Source organism: Eimeria acervulina, genomic scaffold, assembly GCF_000499425.1.
Source record: "Eimeria acervulina Houghton genomic scaffold, Eah_scaff381, whole genome shotgun sequence".
NCBI classification, from domain to species: Eukaryota; Apicomplexa; class Conoidasida; order Eucoccidiorida; family Eimeriidae; genus Eimeria; species Eimeria acervulina.
Genome location: NW_013549845.1, coordinates 6,256 through 27,131, shown reverse-complemented (window position 1 = coordinate 27,131; position 20,876 = coordinate 6,256). Strand labels below are relative to the sequence as shown.

Here is a 20,876-nt window from a genome sequence, read left to right as displayed (position 1 = left end):
GCTAGCCAACTAGCTAGCACATCACTAGCCAGTAATGAAGAAGTGAAGAGAACTTCATTCATCTGCCTGGCTGTATTGTTGACGCGAAGCATATAGGTAGGTAGGTAGCTAGCTAGCTTAGCTCTGCAGCTAGCTAGCTAACTACCTACCTACCCAGATAGCTATGAAGCCAACTAGCCAGTCAGACAGCGAGCTAGTTAGCTAGCTAGTTAAAAAGCCTAGCTGGCTAGCTAACAAAATATAAAGCCAGCTAACCGGAGAGCTAGCTAGCCATCTAGCTAGCTGGCTAGCTAGCTAGGCGAAGGGCATCCATCCAGCAAATAGGCGGCATAAGTTGTGAGGGTTTTGTGCAGTGTTAAGGAGACGGTCTACGTATGCAGCAACAGACAAAGGGGCTTCTCCTTCTCTATCAAAACCCTGCAGCTTCCTTTGCACCTGCAGCAGCAACCAAACCCTAAACCATCAACCATCAACAGCCCAGCGCAAAGGGCATAAAAAAGCGCAAACAGCTCAAGCTAGCACCTCGCCTAACCAGGGTTTAGGGTTTGGGGTTTGGGGCTTAGGGCTTGGGTTGCACCTGACTCGCAGCTGCAGGTGCATCGGCTCTGAGGGTTTAGGGTTTAGGGTTTACCTTAAGAATCGCCTTCATGGCCATCTTGTTGCCCTCCAGAGTAGAGACGCCTTGAACGTCTGCTGCATCATATCACACCCTAAACCCTAAAACCCTAAACCCTAAACCCTAAACACTAAACCCTAGATTGTGTAGCTAGTTCACCAGCTGGAGGGTCGAATGGGAGCATCTACGGGTGTTGTTAGTCGTGTAGGGCATTTAGAGTTGAGGGTTTAGGGTTTAGGGTTTAGGGTTTGCGAGTGTGGGGTGCGTGCCGCTGCTGACCTCTGTGTCTTTGCTGCTGATACATTTGTTGTTGCTGCTGCTGCTGCTGTTGCTGCTGCTGCTGCTGCTGCAGTTTGTGTGTTTTTCGTGGTTTAACCCAGGAGTAGAGGGGATCTAGCAGCAACACTTGCAGCACCGAAGCAACGAGAGCTCCATTGGCTCGCAGCAGCAGCAGCGCAGCGCAGCAGCAAGCTTTAAACTGCCCCTCTACTCCTATAACCCCTAAGCCATCTACAATATCTCTTGTAAGTCTAAACGGAACGACTTCTGGGATCGGGAGAAGCGATCCCGCCTCAAAAAGAACACCGAAATCTAAGTGAATGAACGCCCCACTGCAGCAATCTATCAGCAAGTTATTGAGGTGTCTGTCTCCTAGCCCCACAGCAAACCCAGCAAGAGCAGCAGCAGCAAGCGATGATGTGTATTGCTGCCGCTTAGAACGCCAGCAGCTGCAGCAGCAAGACACCTCCAAGAAAAAATAAGATAAGACAGGCTTGAAGTTATGACATATCTCAGAAAATGCTTCGAATAAACGCTGCTGCAGCAAACCACCTGAACCACCGCCGCCCCCTCCTGCTGCTCCCTGCTCCTCTTTGCAAGCAGCAACCTCCTGCTGCTGCTGCTGTTGCTGCTGTTGCTGCTGCAGCCGGGCTGCTTCTTTCATTGCTGCTGTTCGCGCGTCGGCGAGTTTCTTCCGGCAGTATTGGGGGGTCCAGTCGTGAGGTCTGAACCTTCTGTGTGCTGCTGCTGCTGCTGCTGCTGCTGCTCTGTCTCCTGCTGCTGGTGCTGCTGCTGCTGGCGAGCCAACAAGATACTCCCCCAGAGTTATTGCGCCGTCTACCCATTCTAAAACCCCACAAAAAGGAGACAGAGGGACGACAGCGTACGTCCTAAGCCGCAGATCTCCTGCTGCTGCCGCTGCTGCTGCTGCAGCTGCTGCAGCAGGTTCTGCTGCTCTTCCGCCCCCCTGTGGGGCCGTGAGGGAGAAGGCAGCTGCTGCAGGAGCAGCAGCAGCAGCCGCAGCAGCAGCAAATGCGTGGTTCAGCACAGAAAATAGCTGCTGCGCTACTCTGTCTCTTCTTAAGTCGTCCTCTTTGCACACCTCCAGCAGCAACAGCCCCTTTCGTGTTGCAGCAGCAACTTGCTTCGGCTTAGTAGCTCCGCTGCCGAGAAAGGAGACAGACAAATTGAGCTCTCCCTCTTCATCCAGACAGAAGCACTCCAAGTGCTCCTCAGCCCAGTCCCTCTCCTGCTGCTGCTGCTGCTGCTGCTGCTGCTGCGGTTGCTGCTGCAGGAAGGGCACAGGACAAGCAGCCTCCATGCGAGCAGCAGCAGACGGAAGCGGCAGCGCAGCAGCACCGCTTGCAATCATTGATACTGCTGCTTTGTACGATCTTAAGGTTCGCAAATACCGCACTAAGTCAACTGGACCTCCTGCTGCTGCTGCTGCTGCTGCTGCTGGAGAGGTGTTCTTCGAGTCAGCAGCAGCACCAGCTGCTGCTGCTGCTGTAGATGCAGGTAGGGCAACGCCTCCTGCCGCTGCTCGCCGGCCAGCGCGGCGTTGTAGCGGTTGCTGCTGCTGCTGCACCACCTGCTGCTGCTGCTGTTTCTGGGGCTGCTGCAGCAGATCTGTTTCCTTGATGAGGCATATATCCTCGTATAGAGAGGCGACAGCTGCTGCTGCTCGCACGGCCCCACCGAGTGCTGGGTGTGCAGTAGCCATTTGCTGCAGCAGAAGCCCTGCAGCCCTGGCATTGCTGCTGCTGGGCGCTGCTGCTGCTGCTCCTGCTTCTCTTTGTGAGCCTCCAACAGCCGCTGCAGGAACCTTGTCATTCTTCTCCAGGGCTATAAGCGGCAGCAGAACAGAGAAAGGAGACCGACGCGCCAAGGCAAGAAGCACCTCTCGCACAGACAGCTGAAAGTCTGCTTCTCCCTGTTGTTGCTGCTGCTGCTGTTGCTGCTGCTGTTGTTGCTGTTGCTGCTGGGGTGTCTCGACAGCCAGGCGGGAGACAATTTGAGGGACAAACGGGAGCAGGTGTTTTAGGTCTGCTGCTGAGCGCAGCTGGAGAGCCGTTGACGCAGCAGTAGCAGCAGGAGCAGCAGGAGCAGCAGGAGCAGCAGGAGCAGCAGCAACAGCAAGAGCTCGTCTAATGGAGAGATTAATATGAGGGACACTTGCCCCAAAAGAAAACCAAAGAGACAGCAGACGGCCTGTGATGTGTGCTGCATGCTGCAAGTGGCTGTCTCGGAGGCAGTATGCATAAAGAGCAGCAGCATCAGCAGCAAGACGCTGTCTCCTGCGCTGCTGCTGCTGCTGCTGCTCGCGCAGCTGCTGCTGCTCCTCTAGCGTTTGCTGTTGCTGCAGCTGCAGCTCCAGCTGCAGCTGCAGCAAATCCTCCTGCTGCTCAGAAGACGTTGCTGCCAGTGCCTCATCCAGCAGCAGCGCGAGTCGCTGATGCGCCTCAACAGAAGATAAGTGGGGCCCCACAGCAGCAGCAACATTTAGAAATCCTTTTGCTGCTTCTTCTTCTCCAATAAACCTGCCTCTATACAGCCATTCACCGCAGCAGCACAGACATTCACAAAGAGATTCCAGGAACTCCCGCCGCCGCACTGCAAATGCAGCAGCAGCAGCTGCTGCTGCTCCTTCTCCTCCCCCTCCTGCTGCTGCTACTGCTGCAGGGACAGGAAAAGCTGCTGCTGTGCTGCACAACCCATGTGCAGGAGAGCCAAAAACATTCTCCAAGCCTCCGTGCGCAGCAGCAGCAGCAGCAGGTGTTCTGCTTGCTGCAGCAGAAGCAGCAGCCGCAGCAGGCGTTCGACCTGCCGCAGAAGCAGCAGCAGCAGCGGGTTTGAATGGGTTTGCGAAGAGCTCCTTGAAAGAGAAGGGCCAAGCAGCAGATTGACAGAGGCGGCGAGCGAGGTGAACAGCTCTGTTGCTGTCTCCTGCTGCATGTAGTGTCTTGGTTATCTCCCACTCTATCACAAACAAATCGCAGCATAACAGAGGGTGCAGCTGCCGCAGCAAATGCTGCTGCTGCTGCTGCTGCTGCTGCAGGTGCTGCTGCAGGTGCTGCAGCTTCAACAAGTGCTGCTGCAGCGTCTCTTCGGCAAGCAGCAACCAGTGCCGGCTCTGCAGCAAGGCCCCACACTGTCTTGCTGCGCTTCCAATAGCTCGCATGTGTCGTGCAACAGCAGCAGCAGCAAGTGCGCCCTGTTCTACTGCTGATGCTGCTGCTGCTGCGGAGGGGAGTGCAGCACCCGCTGCACCAGCAGCACCCGCAGCAGCAGCAGCAAACGGCCCAGGTAGCGAAGCAGCAAGCGCTGCAACCTGCAGGGCCCCCAAGGGCTCAATTGTCTCACGAAACGCCTTCTGCTGCGGAGAAGCAACTGCTGCTGCTGCTGCTGCTGCTGCTAACTCGCGCTGCCACTCATACTGCAGCAACGCAAGGCGACCTGAACCAGCAAGAGCAGCAGCAACAACGCAAGCAGCAAGGAAGGCACCACCTCGAAGCAGCAGCATATGCTGAGCACACTCCGGCAGCAGCACCAGCAGCAACACCAGCAGCAACAACAACATCAGCAGCAACAGCAACACAAGCAACAACAGCAACAGCATCAATACCATCAACAGCAGCAACGCAAGCAGCAGCAGCAGCAAGAGGTCGTACGGGGTATATCAACAGCAATAGTACAGGCAGCAGATGCTGCCATTCGAATCTGAACGAGGCACTGGATTGCTGCAGCAGCAGATTCTTTTGAGGGCGCCAGCTGCTGCTGCTGCAGCTGCTGTAGGGCAGCAGCAAAGGCGTTGTCTGCTGCTGCTCCTGCAGCTTGCTGCAGAGCAGCACAAACCCGAACGGCCCCGCAGTCGTGCATGCGCTGAGCTGCGTGCTGAAGCGAAAGAGCGGTAGAGAGACAAGCAGCACCTTGAGCTTTGCTGCTGCTGCTGCTGCTGCTACTGACGGCAATGGCGTCTGTAAGGAAGGAAGCAGGCGTTGCTGCGGCTGCTGCTGCAGCTGCCGTTCCTGCTGCTCCTTCTGCTGCTGCTGCTCCAAAGGTACTTGTCCACCGCCGCAGCCGCCATAGACACGAGGCTTTGCGCTGCAGCCAATCTGCAGCAGCAGCAGCAGTTGCAGCTTCTGCTGCCTCCGCAGCAGTAGAGTCTTCAGACAGGAAGCCCATGCCTGCTGCTGCTGTTGTTGCTGCTGTTGCTGCTGCGCCCCGTGGCGGCCCCCAGGAGTTGCCAAGGTAGGCGTCCAGCAGCGCATGCAGCCCCAGCCTTTCGAGGGCTTCAGGAACTGCATCAGCAGCAGCAGCAGCAGGTGCAGCAGCAGCAGCAGCCGCTGTTTGCTGCACGTTGAAGAGAGACAGCACCTCAAGCGAGGCACCGCAAGCCCACGCCCTCTCTAGCAGCACAGCAGAGTTATGCCAGCCTTCTAAACAACGGTGTGCTGCTGCTGCATCTGCTGCTCGTGCGGCTGCATGCGCCCGTACGAGCAGCAGCAGCAGGGGAGGAGGCGCTGCCGGCAGCAGTGCAGCAGCAACACGGCCCCGTTGCTGCTGCTGCTGCTGCTGCGCCTCAGCAACCAAAGCCTGCAAGCCCTGCTGCAGCGGTGCTGCGACCTCGCCGTACAGTTTCACAATTTGCTGCTCTGAAAACAGCACAGCAGCAGCAGCTCCTCCAAGAGACAAAGCTGCTGCTGCTGCTGCTTCCGAATCTAGCTGTTGCCAGAAGGCTACCAGTCCTCGCTGCTGCTGTTGCTGTTGCTGCTGCTGCTGCTGCTGCGGTGTTTGCCGCTGTGAAGAAGCAGAAGAAGGTAAAGCGTCTCCCGCCTGGGCACCTGCAGTCCTTGCGCCTGCTGTTGCTGCTGCTGCTGCTGCTGCCGTTGTTGCTGCTGTTGCTGCAGGAAGCCCAAACAGAAATTCTATGGCGCGCAGACAAACAGCAGCAACCGAGCGGTGAGCGACGGGCACCTCCCGCTGCTGCTGCTGGTGCTGATGATACTGCTCCTGCTGCGGTAGCTGCTCTCTAAAAGCCATAAAGACATGCTTATTTAATGCAGCAGCAAGTGCTGCTGCTGCAGTCTCGCTGCCGCAACGCAGCACCGCAAGCAGCAGCAGCGGCAGCAGCTGACGCGCGAGCGCCGGGCTCGTCAATACCAGAGGGGCAGCAACTTCAAACAAACCCAACGCCTGCTGCTGCTGCTGCTGCTGCTGCTGCCTTTTTTGCTGCGGCAGCGTATCCGCGTCCTGCGGCAGCGAAGGCGCTGAACTCTGTATGCAGGAGCAGCATGAGCAGCAGCAGCAACAGCAGCCCATGCAGCAGGTGCAGCAGCAATAGCAGCCTATCAGCAGCAGCAGCACGTGCAGCAGCAGCACATGCAGCAGCAGCATCAAATATAGCAGCATCCAGCGCAGCAGCACCGCATGCAGCAACAGCCAAAGCAGCACCAAATGCAACAGCAGATTCAGTAGCAGCAACAGCAGCCTAGCAGCGAGCGTGGTCGTCGCCGCACCTCCTCTTCTGCTGTTTGCTGCCGCTGCTGCAAAGATGCGGGGCCAGCAGCACAACCAGCAGCAGCAGCAGCCGTAGCAGCAGCTTCCGCCTTAGTGTCTCCAATGTAGATCATCAGAGCCGCAGCAACCCTACAAAACCACCTGTTTGCTGCTGCTGCTGCTGCTGATGCGGTTGCTGCTGCTGCCTCAACCTGCCAAATGTGCTGCTTCCACGCATCTGCTGCTGCATAGCAACGAATGCAGCGCCGCAGCCGCAGGAGCAATCTGAGCATACACCGCAAATATCAGGTTGCTGCTGCTGGTGTTGCTGTTATTATTGTTCTTGCTGCTGCTGCCGTTTCTTTTTCAATCAATATGTGCGGCAGGAACCGTATCAGCAGCCAGTGTAGCAGCAGCAGCAACAACAGAAGCAGCAGCAGCTCACATCTTATATATTGCTGCAGATGGCCGTTTAGGGGAGGCGAGGTGGAGAGACACTGCAAGTGGACGACGCAGCAAAGGCTGCTGATTCCCCAAAGCCGTTGCAGTAGCCAGCGCTTTTGCTGCTGCTGCTGCTGCTCCACACGGATCCCCAGGGTATCTCCTCGCAGCAGCAGCGCCAGCAGCAGCAGCACCAGCAGCAGCATTTCCTTCAGAAGGCCATCCCGCAACCAGCTGCAGCGTCTCAAGGCATAAACGCGCGAGCTGCTGCTTAGGAGCAGCAGCAGCAGGCAGCAGCAACGCGGAGGCCGCCGCAAATACCACTGTTGCTGCACATAGACCCCAAGAAAGCAGCGGCACCCACACTCAGCAGCAGCAGTGGCAGCAGCAGCAGCATACGAACAGCAGCGAGAGCCAGCTGCAGCAGCAACCTCTAGCAGCAGCAGCAGCAACCTTTAGCAGCAGCAGCAGCAACCTCTAGCAGCGGCAGCAGCAACTCGCAGCAGCAGCAGCACAAACAGCAGTGGGTCCGTGGGCCGAAGTACCTCCAATAGCACGATCTGGATCGATTTGCTGCTGCTGCTGCCTGCCGCTGGTGCTGCTGCTGCGAGCTGCAGTTTGCGATGCCTTGCGTTGCAGGCGGCTGCAGCGGCGCTCCGTTTCTTCTGCTGCAGGTTTCTCGCTTTCTTGCAACAGCAAACTCACAGCAGCAGCACCTCCAAACAGCCAACATTCCCCTGCCTTCCCGCTGCAGCAGCAAAAACAGCGCAAGCGCTGCAGCAAATACAGCAGCAGAAGCGGAAGCGGCAGCAGCAGCGGCGGAGACGGCAGCAGCAGCAGCAGCAGAGACGGCAGCAGCAGCTACAGCAGCAGTGACAGCGGCAGCAGCAGCGTGCCTGAGGTGTGTGCGTAGGGCCTCAAGCTCCGGCCGCACAAGAGCTTCCAAGAGCACCACCGTCATCTGCCGCCAACTAGACGCCCTGCTGCTGCTGCCGTTGCTGCTGCTGTTTGCTTCTCCTGCCGCCCCCAAAAGCATGAAAGCCTGCAGCGGGACGTCCTTGGCGAAGGCCCCTTGTGCTGCAGCGAAAGAATCAAAAGCAGCAACTGTTCCAGTCGTGGCCGCTGCTGTTGCTTCTGGTGCTCCTGCTGCTGCTGCTGCTGCTGCTCCAGGGTGAGGCATGCATATTCTATAGGCGCACAGGAAGGCGGTGCGGTTCTGCCGTTCTTCACCACCTGCAGCAAATTGCTCGGACTGTAACAGCAACTGCGCTGCTGCTGCTGCTGCTGCGGCAGCAGCCCTCGGAGCGCTGCTGCTACTGCTTCCCCATCCAGCCTGCAGCAGCGAAGGTACTTTGCCTGCTGCTGCTGCTTGCTGCTGCAGAAGCAGCAGCGCGAGCTCAGGATCCACAAAGCCAACGAGGAGGCTTTGCCCCTGCTGTCGTGCGACGCAGTCGGCGCAGCAGAAGCTGCCATGCTGCTGCTGCTGCTGCTCCTCCTGCTGCAGCTGGTGACAGGGGATAAGGCCCCTAGAAACTAGAGCAGCGCTAAACGCTGTAGGCGAACGAAATGGCAGCAGATCTGTGAGGGTCCGCAGCGCCGCTGTTGCTGCCGCAACTCTTGCTTCTGTGTTATCTGCAGCAGCTGCTGCTGTTGTAGCTGCTGCTGCTGCGCCTTGTACACCCTCGGTTTCTTGTTGCTTCGGCACCCCTGCAGCTCCTGCCGTTCGCTTAGCAGGACGCTGCAGCAGCTCTTGCTGCTGCTGCTGCTGCTCTGGTCTCCTGCTCCAAGCAGCGACAACTGCGTCAAGCGTTTGCTGCGCTGCAGGGCAGACAGCCGGTCGAAGCAGCAACAGTCGAGCTGCAGCAGGGCCCAAGTGCTGCAGCAGCCGCTCAACCCCCAGGGAGAAGCAGCAGCTACTACTACTACTGGTAGTGCTGCTGCTGCTGCTGCTGTAGGTCCGATGAGCGTCTTCAGAGAAACCTAAGGGTCTCTTGTTGCCCCCATGGCTAGGCAAGGAGAAGGCCACAGCGTTTGCTTCTGCTGCTGCTGTTGCAGTTGCTGCTGCTGTTGTTGCTGCTAATGCTGCTGTTCTCCAGTGAGGCACCGCCTTCGCTGCTGCTGCTGCTGCTGCACTGAAGGAAATGTCACGCAAGCGCAACAGCAAAGCCCGGAGGACACACAGCCAGGGTTCTGCTGCTGCCTCTGCTGCAGCATCTGCTGCAGCGTCAGGCAGAAGGTGGTTGTAGCTAACCCCGTTGCTGCAGCTGCTGTAGTTGACGCTGCTGCAATTGATGCTGTTGCTACTGCTGGGTTGCTTGTCTGATCTGCTTGTTGCCGTGCAAGCAGCAGCAATTTCTTGCTGCAGCTGCTGCGGTGCGGCATGAGCAGCAGCAAATGCGTCAGCAACAAAGTCGAGGAGGCAGCAGCAGCGCGAAGCAGGACCCCAACCTCCAGCTGGAAAAGGAGACACAAGGGTCTGCACACGTCCAGCAGCAGTAGCAGCAGCAGCAGCAACAACAACAACGGATGGGGGTAGAAACTCCAGAACACACATAGGAGATCAATCATTTGTCAGCTGCGGCATGAATTAGCAGCAGCCACAAGTCGCCCTTGCAGCAGCAGCAGCAGCAACAGCAGCAGCAACAGCAGCAGCACTAGCTTGGGGTAGCAGCAACACCATCAGGCTGCAACAGCAGCGGACATAGCTCGTGGACTCACGTGCAGCAGGAGTCCTCCTTCTGCCGCTTGTATAACGGCAAGCGTAGCAGCAGCAGCAGCCTGCAGCAGCCCCGCTGCTTCCGCTTGTTTTGCTGCTGCTGCTGCTGCAGAGCAACTTCCCCAGCCCTCTACCACAGAAGCAAGCTGAGCTCTCGGAGCACAGATATGCATTCCGCGGCTGCTGCTGCTGTTGCTGAAATGCGCAATGCAACGGAAGCAAAACGACAGCAGCAGCAGCAGCGAAGCCGCATCTGCTGCGGCAAAGGGGAGGGCAGCAACAACAGCATCGAGAAGCAGCACGCGCTTCCTAGGTGCGGAGACACTTGAAGGGACAGCATTTGCCGCTGCAGCAGGCAGCAACAATTCCTGCTGCAGCAGCAGCAAACTCCAACCCTCATCCCCCAGTACTGCTGGTGGAGCATGGGGCAGCAGCAGCTGCTGCAGCCCCAGTAGCCTAGCAGTTTCTACTGCAGCAGGTGCAGCAGCAGCAGCTGCTGCTAATGCCGCTTCTGCCGCTGCAGCGCGTTGCTCTTCTCTGCAGTCTCCGCAGCAATGCGCAAACCCTTCATCTCCGGTTGCAGCTGTTGCTGCTGCTGCTGCTGCTGTTTTCGCCTGAGCTTCGCTACGGCATGCTGCAGGAGGCAGCGAGAAGAGGAGGCGCTCCACCGCCTGCAGCAGCAGCAGCAGGTTGGAGCGAAAGAAGGACCCGAACTCTCCGTGTGCATGCCCTGCTGCTGCACCAGGCGCAGCAGCAGCATCCCCAGCAGCAGCAGCAGCAGGAAATAAGGCGACCCCACCGCTGCACATCGCCGTACAAAGTGCAGAGAGAGAAGGGGGAGAGGGCAGGCCCTCAGCAGCTTCCAAAGCAAACAAACTGCAGGAACAATCAAGAAAGACAAACAAACACAAACGCAATTATTGAAGAGTTAGCTGCTGCTGCTGATGTTGCTGCTGCTGGTGCTGCTGAAGTGGGGCTGTCGTTGGCTGGCCCATCGATCATGGCAGCAGCAAGCGATGACGCTGCAGCAGCAGCATCAACAGCAGCAGCCACCGCGAAAAACACCAGCATCAGCAGCAGTATGTTGCCGGAGCACTGGAAGACAGCAGCAGCAGCAGACGCAGCTACAGCGGCTACCTGGCAGCAGCAGGGAGAATTAGGTGCTGCCTTGGCCTAAGGAAAGTGCGGCATAGAAGTGGAGTGTCGAGGATATGCTGCAGATAGCTTTGCTGCTGCAGCTGCAGCTGTTGCTGCTGCTGCTGCAGGTCTCCCCCTAAAGTGAGGGCCAGCAGCGTCGCCCCGATTTCTTCAAGCCTCTCGCTACCCAACTGTCTCCTCGTTGCAGCAGCAACCAGACGCAGCAGCAGATGCACAGGCACGCCGCTCATATACCCCGCTGAGACGCAAAAGCAGCAGCAAAAGCAACGAGAGCAGCAGCGCAATACGTACGAGTTCTTCGAACAGCAGCCAGGACTTGAAACATCAGCAGCAACGGAAACAACAGCAGCAACGCGAAAAGGAGCAGCAGACGCAACAGTAGCAGCAGCAGCTTGGCTGGATGTACCTTGGAAGAGGAGGTGAGACCCATCAGCAAGCAGCGGAGCAGCAGCAGCTGCAACTTGAGCTGCGAAGCAACGCAGAGGCAGAGGCATCTCGTCTACCTCTGCTTCTTGGGCAGAAGAAGCAGCAGCAACTGCTTCTGCTGCTGTTGCTGTTGATAAGGAGAACGGGGAAACAGCAGCAGCAGCCCGTGGGTCAAGAGCTTCCGCGTCGCCTGCTAGCAGCAGCTGCCAGGCCAGCTGTTGCTGCTCCTGCTGTTGCTGCTGCTGCTGTTGCTGCTGCAGCTGTAGGGGAGGCCCAATGCTCAGCGGCGAGCCGTCAGAGCCTCTGGCACCACGCAGCCGCAGCAGCAGCAGCGAATGGAGTTGCTGCTGCAGCAGCTGCTGCACCGTGCTGCCGCTTGCTGCCGCTGTTCTTTGCAATGCCCGGGCAACGAAGGGTCTCAAGGGAGACGCAGCAAAAGAATGAGGGATCGAGCTGCCGTTTGTTGCTGGTGCTGCCCCTGCTGCTGCAGCATCAGCAGCAGAGCCAGCACCGCCTTCTGGATCAGCAGCAGCAGCAGCTACACCAGCAGGACCCGGAGCAGCAGCTAGCTGTAGCAACTCGAACAGAATGAATGGGGTAAAGGGCTTGGATGCAAGAGGAGCAGCAGCAAGTGCAGCTACTTTTGCAGCAGTATACGAACAAACGAACGACGCAGCCAAAGCAGGACATCCTTGCTGCTGCTGTTGCTGTTGTTGTTGCTGCTGCTGCTGCAGTGCCGGCACCAACTCGCCGAGCACGTCGCGCGGAGAATAGTAATCAAGCAGCAAAGGCACAACTGACGGGCCTAGTCGCAGCAGTGTCTGCAACAACAAAGAGCAGCGACAAGCAGCAGCAGCAGCAATCGCAGCAAAAATTGCACAAGCAACTGCAGCAGCAGGAGCAGCAGCAGTAGCCGCTGCAGCAGCCAACCGTAGCAGCAAACGCAGCAGCAGCAGTAAGTGGGAAGGGCCTCAGACCTCTGCTTGTGTCTCGGTCGCCTCCTCGTCTGTCTCCTCTGGCCATCCTTTTCTCCGCCTGTCGCGTTGCTGCTGCTGCAGCACAGCAGCAGCAGCAGCTGCTGCTGCTGCTGCCTCTCGCGGTGCATAGCACAATACGGGGTCGGGTTGCAGCTGCTGCTGCAGCAGAGGGTTTCCTATTGCCTCTAGCAGCGGAGGCAGTAGCGCATCTGCTGCTGCAGCAAGACGATCTCTGTGGGGCCAGGCGAGAGCAGCAAACTCAGCAGCAACGGAGCTGCAAAGACACCGTACTGCAGCAGGCACCACAAGCACCCCATCTGGTCTCATGCTGCAGCGCCTGCTGCTACACTTGCGGCTGCACCTGCTGCTGCGCCTGCTGCTGCATCTGCTGCTGCGGGCCCTGCTGCTCTTAGCGTGCAATTCGTGTGGAACCTGCCACTCTGGCTGCTGCTGCTGCTGTTGCTGTCGCTGCACACGACTACAAGCCGCGACGATACAAGGGGGTACAACACGGCAAGCAGCAGCAGCAGCAGCGGCAGCAAAAGCACTAGCAACAACAGCATCCAGAAAGAACCTAGCAAACGCTTACGGTCTTCAGTTGCAGCAGGAACAGCAGCAGCACCAGAAACAGCAGCAGCAGAATTGTCCGCAGAGCTGCTCGGCAGCAGCGCGCGCAACAGCCACGCGGAGACCGATCCCGAAGCAACGAGACAACGAACGAACTCGCCTCCCGCCTCTCCTCCCACCCCACACAGCAGCAAGGGATGTGCAATGTCTGCAGCAGCAGCAGCAGCAGCAACAGCAACAGAAGCAACAGCAGCAGCCGAAACAAACGCAGGAGCAGTACATGTTCGATTGCATTAGGAAGCTTGCTGGAAAGGCGGCGCAGTTGAGCTGCTGCTGCTGCCACTGCTGCTGCATTTGCTTGCTGCTTCGGTTACTGCTATTGTTGCTGCTCTTGCTGCTGCTGCTGCTGACCCTGAGGAGAAAGCGGCAGGAGGATGGCAGTGACGAGGTGAAGCGACACCTCCGCTGCTGCTGCTGGGGGTCCCCACGAGCAACAGGAAGCCGACAATTGCAATCGGAGACACCGCAATACCCGCAGCAGCGCAGCACCAATGCGAGCAGCGGCAGCAGCAGCAGAGGAAAGGAGACAGGCACAAAGACACACAAACCAAGAGAGGACCGCCTAAAGGAGCACACACACAGCAGCAGCAGGAACACCAACAGCAGCAAAAACGGCAGTAGCAACAAGGGATTTGAATGAGCTTTTTCGTTCTCCTGCGGAAAGAACGACCCGGAGCAAGGACTCGAAAAATGACATACTACTAAGGGTTTAGGGTTTAGGGTTTAGGGTTAAGTGGCTAACCGGTTGTAGGAGGGCGAGGAGGCAGTCGGAGGCGAGCAGCAGCGAAGCTGCATCAATCACCTGCAGCATGCGAGAGGTTGCTGCTGTGTTGTTTGCAGTCGTGCTGCTACACTTTGTTTCGATCTGGTGCAGAGAGAAGAGACAGAGAGCAAGAGGCAGCAGGCGATGTATCTGCTGCAACTCACAAAGAGGCAGCAGCTGCTGCACGTGCTGCTCCATTATACTCCTGGTGCTGCTGCTGCAGTTGCCGCTGTTGCTGCAGGTGGTGCTGCTGCTGCTGTTGCTGCTGCTGCTGCTGCTGCCGATTGTAAACTCGTGCAACAACGCCAAAACAGCCACAGTGCCTTCTAGCCCCTGCTGCTCCTTTGCCTGTCCCTGCTGCTGCTGCTGCTGCTTCGAATTGCTGCTGCTTTCAATTGGTGCAAAGGAGAAGAGGACGACAGATTGCAGCAGCCACCGCAGCACTAAGAATTGAGACGGAAGCAGAGACAGAGCAGCAGCAGCAGCAGCGGCGGCGGCGTCTTCTGCCGCAGTAGGATCCTGACGCCCATAGTGAGCCGAGACATCTTGCTGCTGCTGCAGCTGTTGGTTTGCTGCTGCAACCGATTCAATTGTGCTGCTGCTGGTAAAGCTGTCGTTCGCAAACCCCCAGGGGTCACTGATAGCCGTATTTTTGAAAGCACTTCGCTGCTGCTTCTGCTGCTGCTGCTGCTGCTGGAGCCCTGAAGGTAGAGTGAGCGGGAGAGACAGGTATTTCGCTTCAGCAAGCAGGCGTAGCAGCGGCAGCAGCAGCTGCTGCAGCTGTAGCTTCGACAGGACAGTCAAGGATGGAGGCAAATGTGCCTTTGGCTTTGGTGCAGCTCCATCTGCTGCTGCTGCTGCAGACGACTCCCCAACAAAGCTCTTTACTAGTTGCCGCAAATCCCAGTCCCAGCTGCTGCTGCCTCCCTGCTGCAGCAGCAATAGCCAGGCTTCAAAGGAACATCTGTTGCTGCTGTTGCTGCTATTGCTGCGGTTGCTGCTGCCGTAGGCCTTGCTGCAGCAAGGAGGGCAGGGCCAGCCGTTGCGTTGCAGAAAATGCAAAGTGTCGAGCAGCAGCAGCCAGAAGACCTCTTGCTGCTCTCCAGCTTGCTCGTTGCTGCCGCACCAGTCATCTGCTGCTGCAGTTGCGGACGTTGTTGCCGTAGCAGCAGTAGCTGCTGTTGCTGCTGCTTTGCTTCTCTCTGGCGACGGCTGCGGACCCTCCTGCCGCTGCTGCTGCTGCTGCTGTTCTCGCTGCAGCGCCTCCTTTGCTGCCTTAATAAGGCAAAGAAAGGCGAACCAAGAAGCACATCCGAGAGAGCAGGGCCTTCCGGGGACCCACACTTCTGTCGATGCTGCACATACACTCCAGTGAGAAGGCAAAACCCATGCATGCAGCGGCAGCACAGCAGCAGCAAGCTTAAGGCTCGTCAAGAAGCAGCAGGCCTCCTCCATCCATTGCAGGTGCATAAAGCTTCCTCTGCTGCTGCTCCTGCTGCTGCTGCTGCCAGCAGCAGGAGCAGGAGCAGTCAGGTTGAATGGGGGAATGATAGAGAAGGGGGCGCCGTGTGGTGCTTCTGTCGCTGCAGCTGTTGCTGCTGCCGCCGCTCTGTCGCCTGCAGCAGCAAGCGCACCAACGAGGTGTACGCTGCTATCGTAATGGAAGCTGTATATACACTGCAGCAAGGCGGGGCGTTGCTGCAGCGCAGCCAGAGCGGCTGTTCCGCAGGCGAGAGGCTGCAGCTGCAGCAGCGGCAACTCCGTTGTTGCTGCTGCCGCTGTTGCTGCTGCATCTGTATCCGCGGCCTGCGCAGCGGCAGCAGGCACTGCAGCTACGCGCAGCAGGGGAGGCCCGTCAAAGAAGGCAGCAACAGGAAGATGAGACAGCAGCACAGGCTTCAGCAGCAGCAAACCATCAATGTAGTGTAGCTGCAGCTCCTGGGATAAAGGTGCTTCTTGTCTGCTGCAGTCCAGGAGGGTTTTTAGATGTTTTGCTGTCTCCTCGTCTCCCCTAAAGGACAGTTGATGCGCTGCTGCTGCTGCTGCTGTTGCTGTTGCCGCAGGGTCTCCGCAGCTTGCCGAGAGCAGCAGCAATGCAGCAGCGAGAGATCGCGGGCCCTGAGCTGTATACGCTGCTGCAGCAAGAAATGCATGCAGATGGCCTTCGCCTAGGCATCTGGGGTCGAGAGGAACCTGCAGCGGGTTGTCCGCAGCTCTTGCTGCAGCACCTGCTGCTGCCGCTCCTGTTGCAGTTGCTGCTGCACTTGTTGCTGCTGTCACTGTTGCTGTGCAGAGATTCCCCTTCCATATGCTGAGGAGACACTGCTGCTGGCTGCTCTGCTGCAGCAGGGGCCCCCAGTATTCCCGCAGGGTCTCCCCAGCGTAGCAGCGCAGCAGCTGCAGCAACAACGCAGCAGCAGCAGGCAGCGAGGTGACAGTTTGCTGCTGCCTCTGCATGCGGGTTCGCAAGCCAGGAAAACCCTCTTTGTGTCTCCTCCACGAACCCGCCGCAGCAGCAAAAAGAGAGACAAACAACTCATCTGCTTTAGCAGCAGCAATGTTCTCCTTGTGCAGCAGCAAAGCAGCAGCAAACACTTCCAGCAACCAAAACCCTGAATCCAAGACACGAGCTGTTCCTGCGCCTCCCCCCCTCACTGTTGCTGCAGTTGCTGCTGCTGCTGGCAGCATCAAACTGCGGCCTAAAAAGGGAGGCTCGAACAGCAGCCGCACGCCTCTTCGGGTCGCCTGGCGAGGCAGCAGTAGCAGCAGCTGTTGCATCAGCAGCAGATACGAAGGAACCAGCAACGACGCAGGAAGCAGCATGAAGCGGGCTGTCTGCAGCTGCTGCTGCTGCTGTTGCTGCACCGCTGCAGCAAATCGATCTGCATGCTCCAGGAGCCGCAGCAGCAAATCCTCATTTGCATGCGTTCCCTCTTTACGAAGAGCCGCACATAATTGAACGGTCCCTGCGGTGCAGCTGCAACAGCAGCAGCACAACAGCAGCGGAAAGAAAAACAAATGCTGCATCTACGAGCAACAGCAACAGCAGAAGCAGCGGGAGCGCCTGCAGCACCCTAACAACAGCATGCGCCACACCAGCACGAGCAGCAGCAGCTACTGGAGCAGCGGCATTATATTAGAATCAGCAGCAACACCAGTAGCACCACCGGCAGCACCAGCAACAGCAGCAGCAGCTACCTGAGGCAGGAGATAGCTGGGCTGCAAGACACCAGCTGACTAGAGAGGAGAGACAAACCGAAGCCGCAGCAGCTCTGTGAAGTCTCCTCCTCAGAAAGAGCCCGCTCCCAAGCAGCAACAATGCTTCTCCTGCTGGTGATGCTGCTGTTGCTGCTGTTGTTGCTCTTTTCTGAGAAGGTCCCGAGTTCAGAGGGGGCTAGCGTGTGCTGCTGCTGCCCTTCATGCTGCTGTTGCAGCAGCAGCTGCTGCTGCTGCAGCATGCGGTGTACGGGTATTTGCAGCAGAGCAGTGAGGACTTGCATGAGGCAGGCCTGCCTGGTAAGGGAGGCTGTGGGGTCTGCAGCAGCAGCAACAGCAGCAACTGCTGCTGCTGCTGCAGTTCCTCCTTTGGCTGCTTCTTCCCTGATGATTGTCGTTAGTGCTGCTTCTGCTGCAGCAAACAGCTGCTGCTGCGTCTCTCGCGGCAAAGCCCACCCATACACTTCGCAAAACCGTACCAACACCAAACACCTGCGCACGCAGCAGCACCCCAGCTAGCCACAGCTAGCGACAGCAGCTAGCTACAGCAGAGGTCTGCAGCAGCTATCTGCAGCAGCTAGCGACAGCAGTTAGCAACTGTGGCTGGCTGCAGCAGATAGCTACAGCACGCATTCGCTTGCGACGGATAGAGCGTGGTGTACACACAGCATACACTATGGCTGAGGAGCGGCAGCAGCAGCAGCACCAGCAGCAGTACGAGCAAGAGCAGAAGCAGCATCAGCTGCAGCAGCCAGGAGCAGCAGCAGCTCACCAAAAGCCGTAGTTAGCCGGCGGTGTATGCTCGGGCCTTAGTTGAATTTTGTGCAGCAGAAAACTCCCTATGACGGCCCCGCACTGCAGTAGCAAGCCCCTTGGAGGAGGGGCTGCAGCTGCTGGTGTTGCGGCTGCTGCTGCTCTTTCTGTCCGTTCTGCTGTTGCTGGTGCCGCCGCCGCTGCTGCTGCTGCTGGGTCGACGCAGCTGCATCTTTTCGTCGCCTTGGGGGGGCAGAGAAAGGCGCCCTTTACCGAAGTCCCGGGGAGCGGATCGTGCTGCTTCGGGTTGCTGCTGCTGCTGCTGCAGATGCAGACGGCAGCTGGATGGCCTGGGTTTATGCTGAAATACGCACCGCAGCGCGTGCAGCCTTGCTGCTGTTGCTGTGACTCCAGGGGGTGCTTCGGCTGCTGCTGCGCTTGCTGCTGCTGCTGCTGCACTTGCTGCTGCGGCTGCTGCACTTGCTGCTGCGGCTGCTGCACTTGCTGCTGCAGCAGGGGAGGATCGAGGAACATTCCCTCCCACAACGCCTCCGCAACCAAATCGGCCTGCGCTATGCGTCGCAGCCAACTGCCCCGCGTCAGCAGCCTGCAGCAGAACAAAAGCCCCTAAACCCTAAACCCTAAACTCTAAACTCTATTCGCCAATCCGCAACCCTAAATCCTAGTCCTATGCCCCAAACCCTAAACCCTAAACTCCAAACTTCAATCCAAAGCCTTGCACCCTAATGTTTAACCCTAAACCTTAATCCTTATCCACAAACACTAAACCCTAATCCTACGCCGTACGCCCTGACCCTAAACCCTAAACCCTAATCAATAGCTCTACAGGCTAATAATTATGAACCCTAAGCGCTAGATTTGGAGGTCTTGAGGGGCCGGCTGAGGGTTTAGAGTTTACAAGAAGAAAGGTTCTCCTTGCATTCCGAGAGAAGACAGAGACGGAGACAGTGCAGCAGCAGCAGAAACACCCAGGCGGCCGCGGAAGCAGCACAGTTGCTGCTGAGGCGCCTTGGCAGATTCTGCTTCTTGTGCAATGAGAGAGGGAGTGGCTGTTATCAAGCTCCGCAGCAAATCACGAAATGGCCCTGCAGCAGCAGCAGAAGCAACACAAGCAACCAATACAGACCGCAGCAGCAGCATATTCAGAACAGCAGCAGCAGCAGCAGATTCGCAGCAGTAGCACTTGCAACAGCAATGAGGTTCAAGGTCTTGCAGCTGCAACAAAATAAGCAGCAAGAGCAGGATGCGCCGTTGCACTTGCTGCTGGTATGCGTTTGCTTGCATTAGTACTAGCAGCAGCAGCAGCTACTGCTGCTGCTGCTGCTGCAGCAAACTCACTGAGGCGTCTTGCTGCAGCAGGGGCGAAGACTGAGGGCCCCCTGAGACACTTCAGCAGCAACCGCGACAGCAGCAGCAAACTCTCGCGGCTTTCAAGGCCTAGCTGCCGCAGCAAGTCAGGGCGGTAGAGGCTCTGCAGCACCACCAGCACTAGCGGCTCCCACTCGGCTGCTGCTGTTGCTGCTGCCGCTGCTTCCGCAACCGCGGCTGTTGTTATGCAACCCATCTGCTGCTGCTGTTGCTGCTCCTGCGCTTGCTGCTGCAGCTGCTGACGGTCGTTGGTGGGTTTTGGGAAGGCTGCATCTATTACAGGCTGAAGCCAAAGGCCCCCAGTCTCCTCCTGTTGCTGCTGCTGTTGCTGCTGCGGTTGTTGCTGCTGCTGGTGCTCCTGCTGTTCTTTCCGCTGCAGCAGCTGCTGTGGTGCTTGTGTTTGCAGCCACCTCAAAGACAAACTCTGCGTCTCCCGCATAAGCAAATGCTGCTGCGCATTCTCCCCGCCCCCTTGCCGCTGGTGCGGCTGCTGCTGCTGCTGCTGCGTCTGCTCTTGCTGCTGCTGCTGCTGCTGCGGTACGTGGAACAGGAAGAGTTGGCTGCGGAATGCAAGGGGAAACCTCAATGCCAGGCGCGACAGGAGCAGCAGCAACCTCTCCACCAGCAGCAACCTGCTGCCTTTGGGGAGCTCTTCGCAGCAGCAGCAGCACCGCAGCCGCAGCAGTAGCAGCAGCAGCGTGCCCCTCAAGTTCCGAGACACCGCAGCCTTAAAAGAAGGCAGCAAACACAAAGCAGCAGCAATCGCTGCACTCTTCTCCGGCGCTCCCAACTCCAACCCCACCAGCAACTGCCACAATACATCTGCAGCAGCAGCAGCAACAACAACACCAACAGTAACAGCAGCATGGAAATGATAGCAGCAGGAAGAGCTGCTGTGACAAGGGCATAGAAGAAGAGCAGCAGCAGCACAGGAAGCACCAATGACAACCGCAGTTAAAGAAACAGCAGCGGCAGTAGACGCAGCAACAGCAGCAGCAGCATCCCCAAAAGCAGCACCAGAGAACGTAGCAGCAGCAATAACGGCAGCACCAACAGCATCAGCAGCAGCAACCACCAACAGCAGCAGCAAGAAGGCCTACTTTTTCTTGTCTGTGGGAGTCTATCGACAACTTTGGAATGTTTGAGCAGCAGCTGCAACACTCTGGTGCAGCTCTTTTCCCATTCTGCTGCTGCTGCAGCAGCATGAGCCCCTTTGGTTGCTGTATGCTGCTGCTGCTGCTGTTGCTGCTCGAGCAGCAGGCGTGTCCTGCTGCTGCTGCTGACGTGCTGCAGCAGCAACAATACAGCTTCCACTGCTCCATCTAAATGCTGCGCGGCAGCAGCAATCTCTTCTTCATGAACACTGCCTTGAAATGAGGCCCCAAGCAAATTGTCTGCTCTGCTTACAACAGACAGCAGCAGTAGACCGTCTTTCGCTGATAGGCCTGCGGGGCCCTTTCGTTGCTGCTGCTGTAATGAAGGCAGGCACCGCAGCAGCTGCTGCAGCGCAGCTGCAGCAGCAGTCTGCTGCACCGACACCAGCAGCGAGACGCTCCACACCGCATCGCCGTCGCTGTAGCAGCAGCTGGTGCTGCTGCTGCTGTCCAGTGCATCTAAGACCTGCTGCGTCTCCCTCCTATAGTCGGCGACGCTGCGAGCTGCGGCGAGGCCCATAAGGGCCCGTTGTAGGGGCGGCCCCTGCATCCCTGCAGCAGCAGCAGCAGCTACAGCAGCAGCAGCAGCAACAACGCGGGAAGGGGGCCCCCGAGGGCCCCTTGAGGGCCCTCAGGTTGGTGAGGAGAAAACACAACGGAGAATTTTCGCAAGCTGGGGGCCCCCGGGGCGGGGGGCCCCCAGGGCACCCCGTGGGTGTTCGCTCAACACAAAGTAGGGAATCCGAGCGGCTGTTGCTGTTGCTGTTGTTGCCGCTCCTCTTGCCTGTGCTATTGCTGATGCTGCTGCGGGTGATGCTGCTGCATATGATGCTGCTGTTGCTGCTGCTGCTGCTCCTGATGC

General features: G+C 58.0%; 1 protein-coding gene across 1 annotated transcript; it reads right to left on the bottom strand.

Annotated features, from left to right (window-relative positions):
* Nucleotides 1-294: 294 nt before the first annotated feature.
* Nucleotides 295-20,534, bottom strand: EAH_00035860 (phosphatidylinositol 3-and 4-kinase domain-containing protein, putative; the record flags this gene model as incomplete). Its single annotated transcript, XM_013395696.1, has 20 exons — nt 295-435; nt 632-693; nt 896-4,351; nt 4,567-6,172; nt 6,415-6,679; nt 6,840-7,164; nt 7,381-7,576; nt 7,770-9,311; nt 9,554-10,427; nt 10,689-10,947; nt 11,116-11,956; nt 12,113-12,402; nt 12,702-12,887; nt 13,091-13,301; nt 13,482-16,479; nt 16,701-17,210; nt 17,491-18,078; nt 18,391-18,577; nt 18,831-19,682; nt 19,961-20,534. 20 exons carry the CDS (start codon nt 20,532-20,534, stop codon nt 295-297), a joined length of 15,963 nt encoding a protein of 5,320 aa, XP_013251150.1.
* Nucleotides 20,535-20,876: the final 342 nt, after the last annotated feature.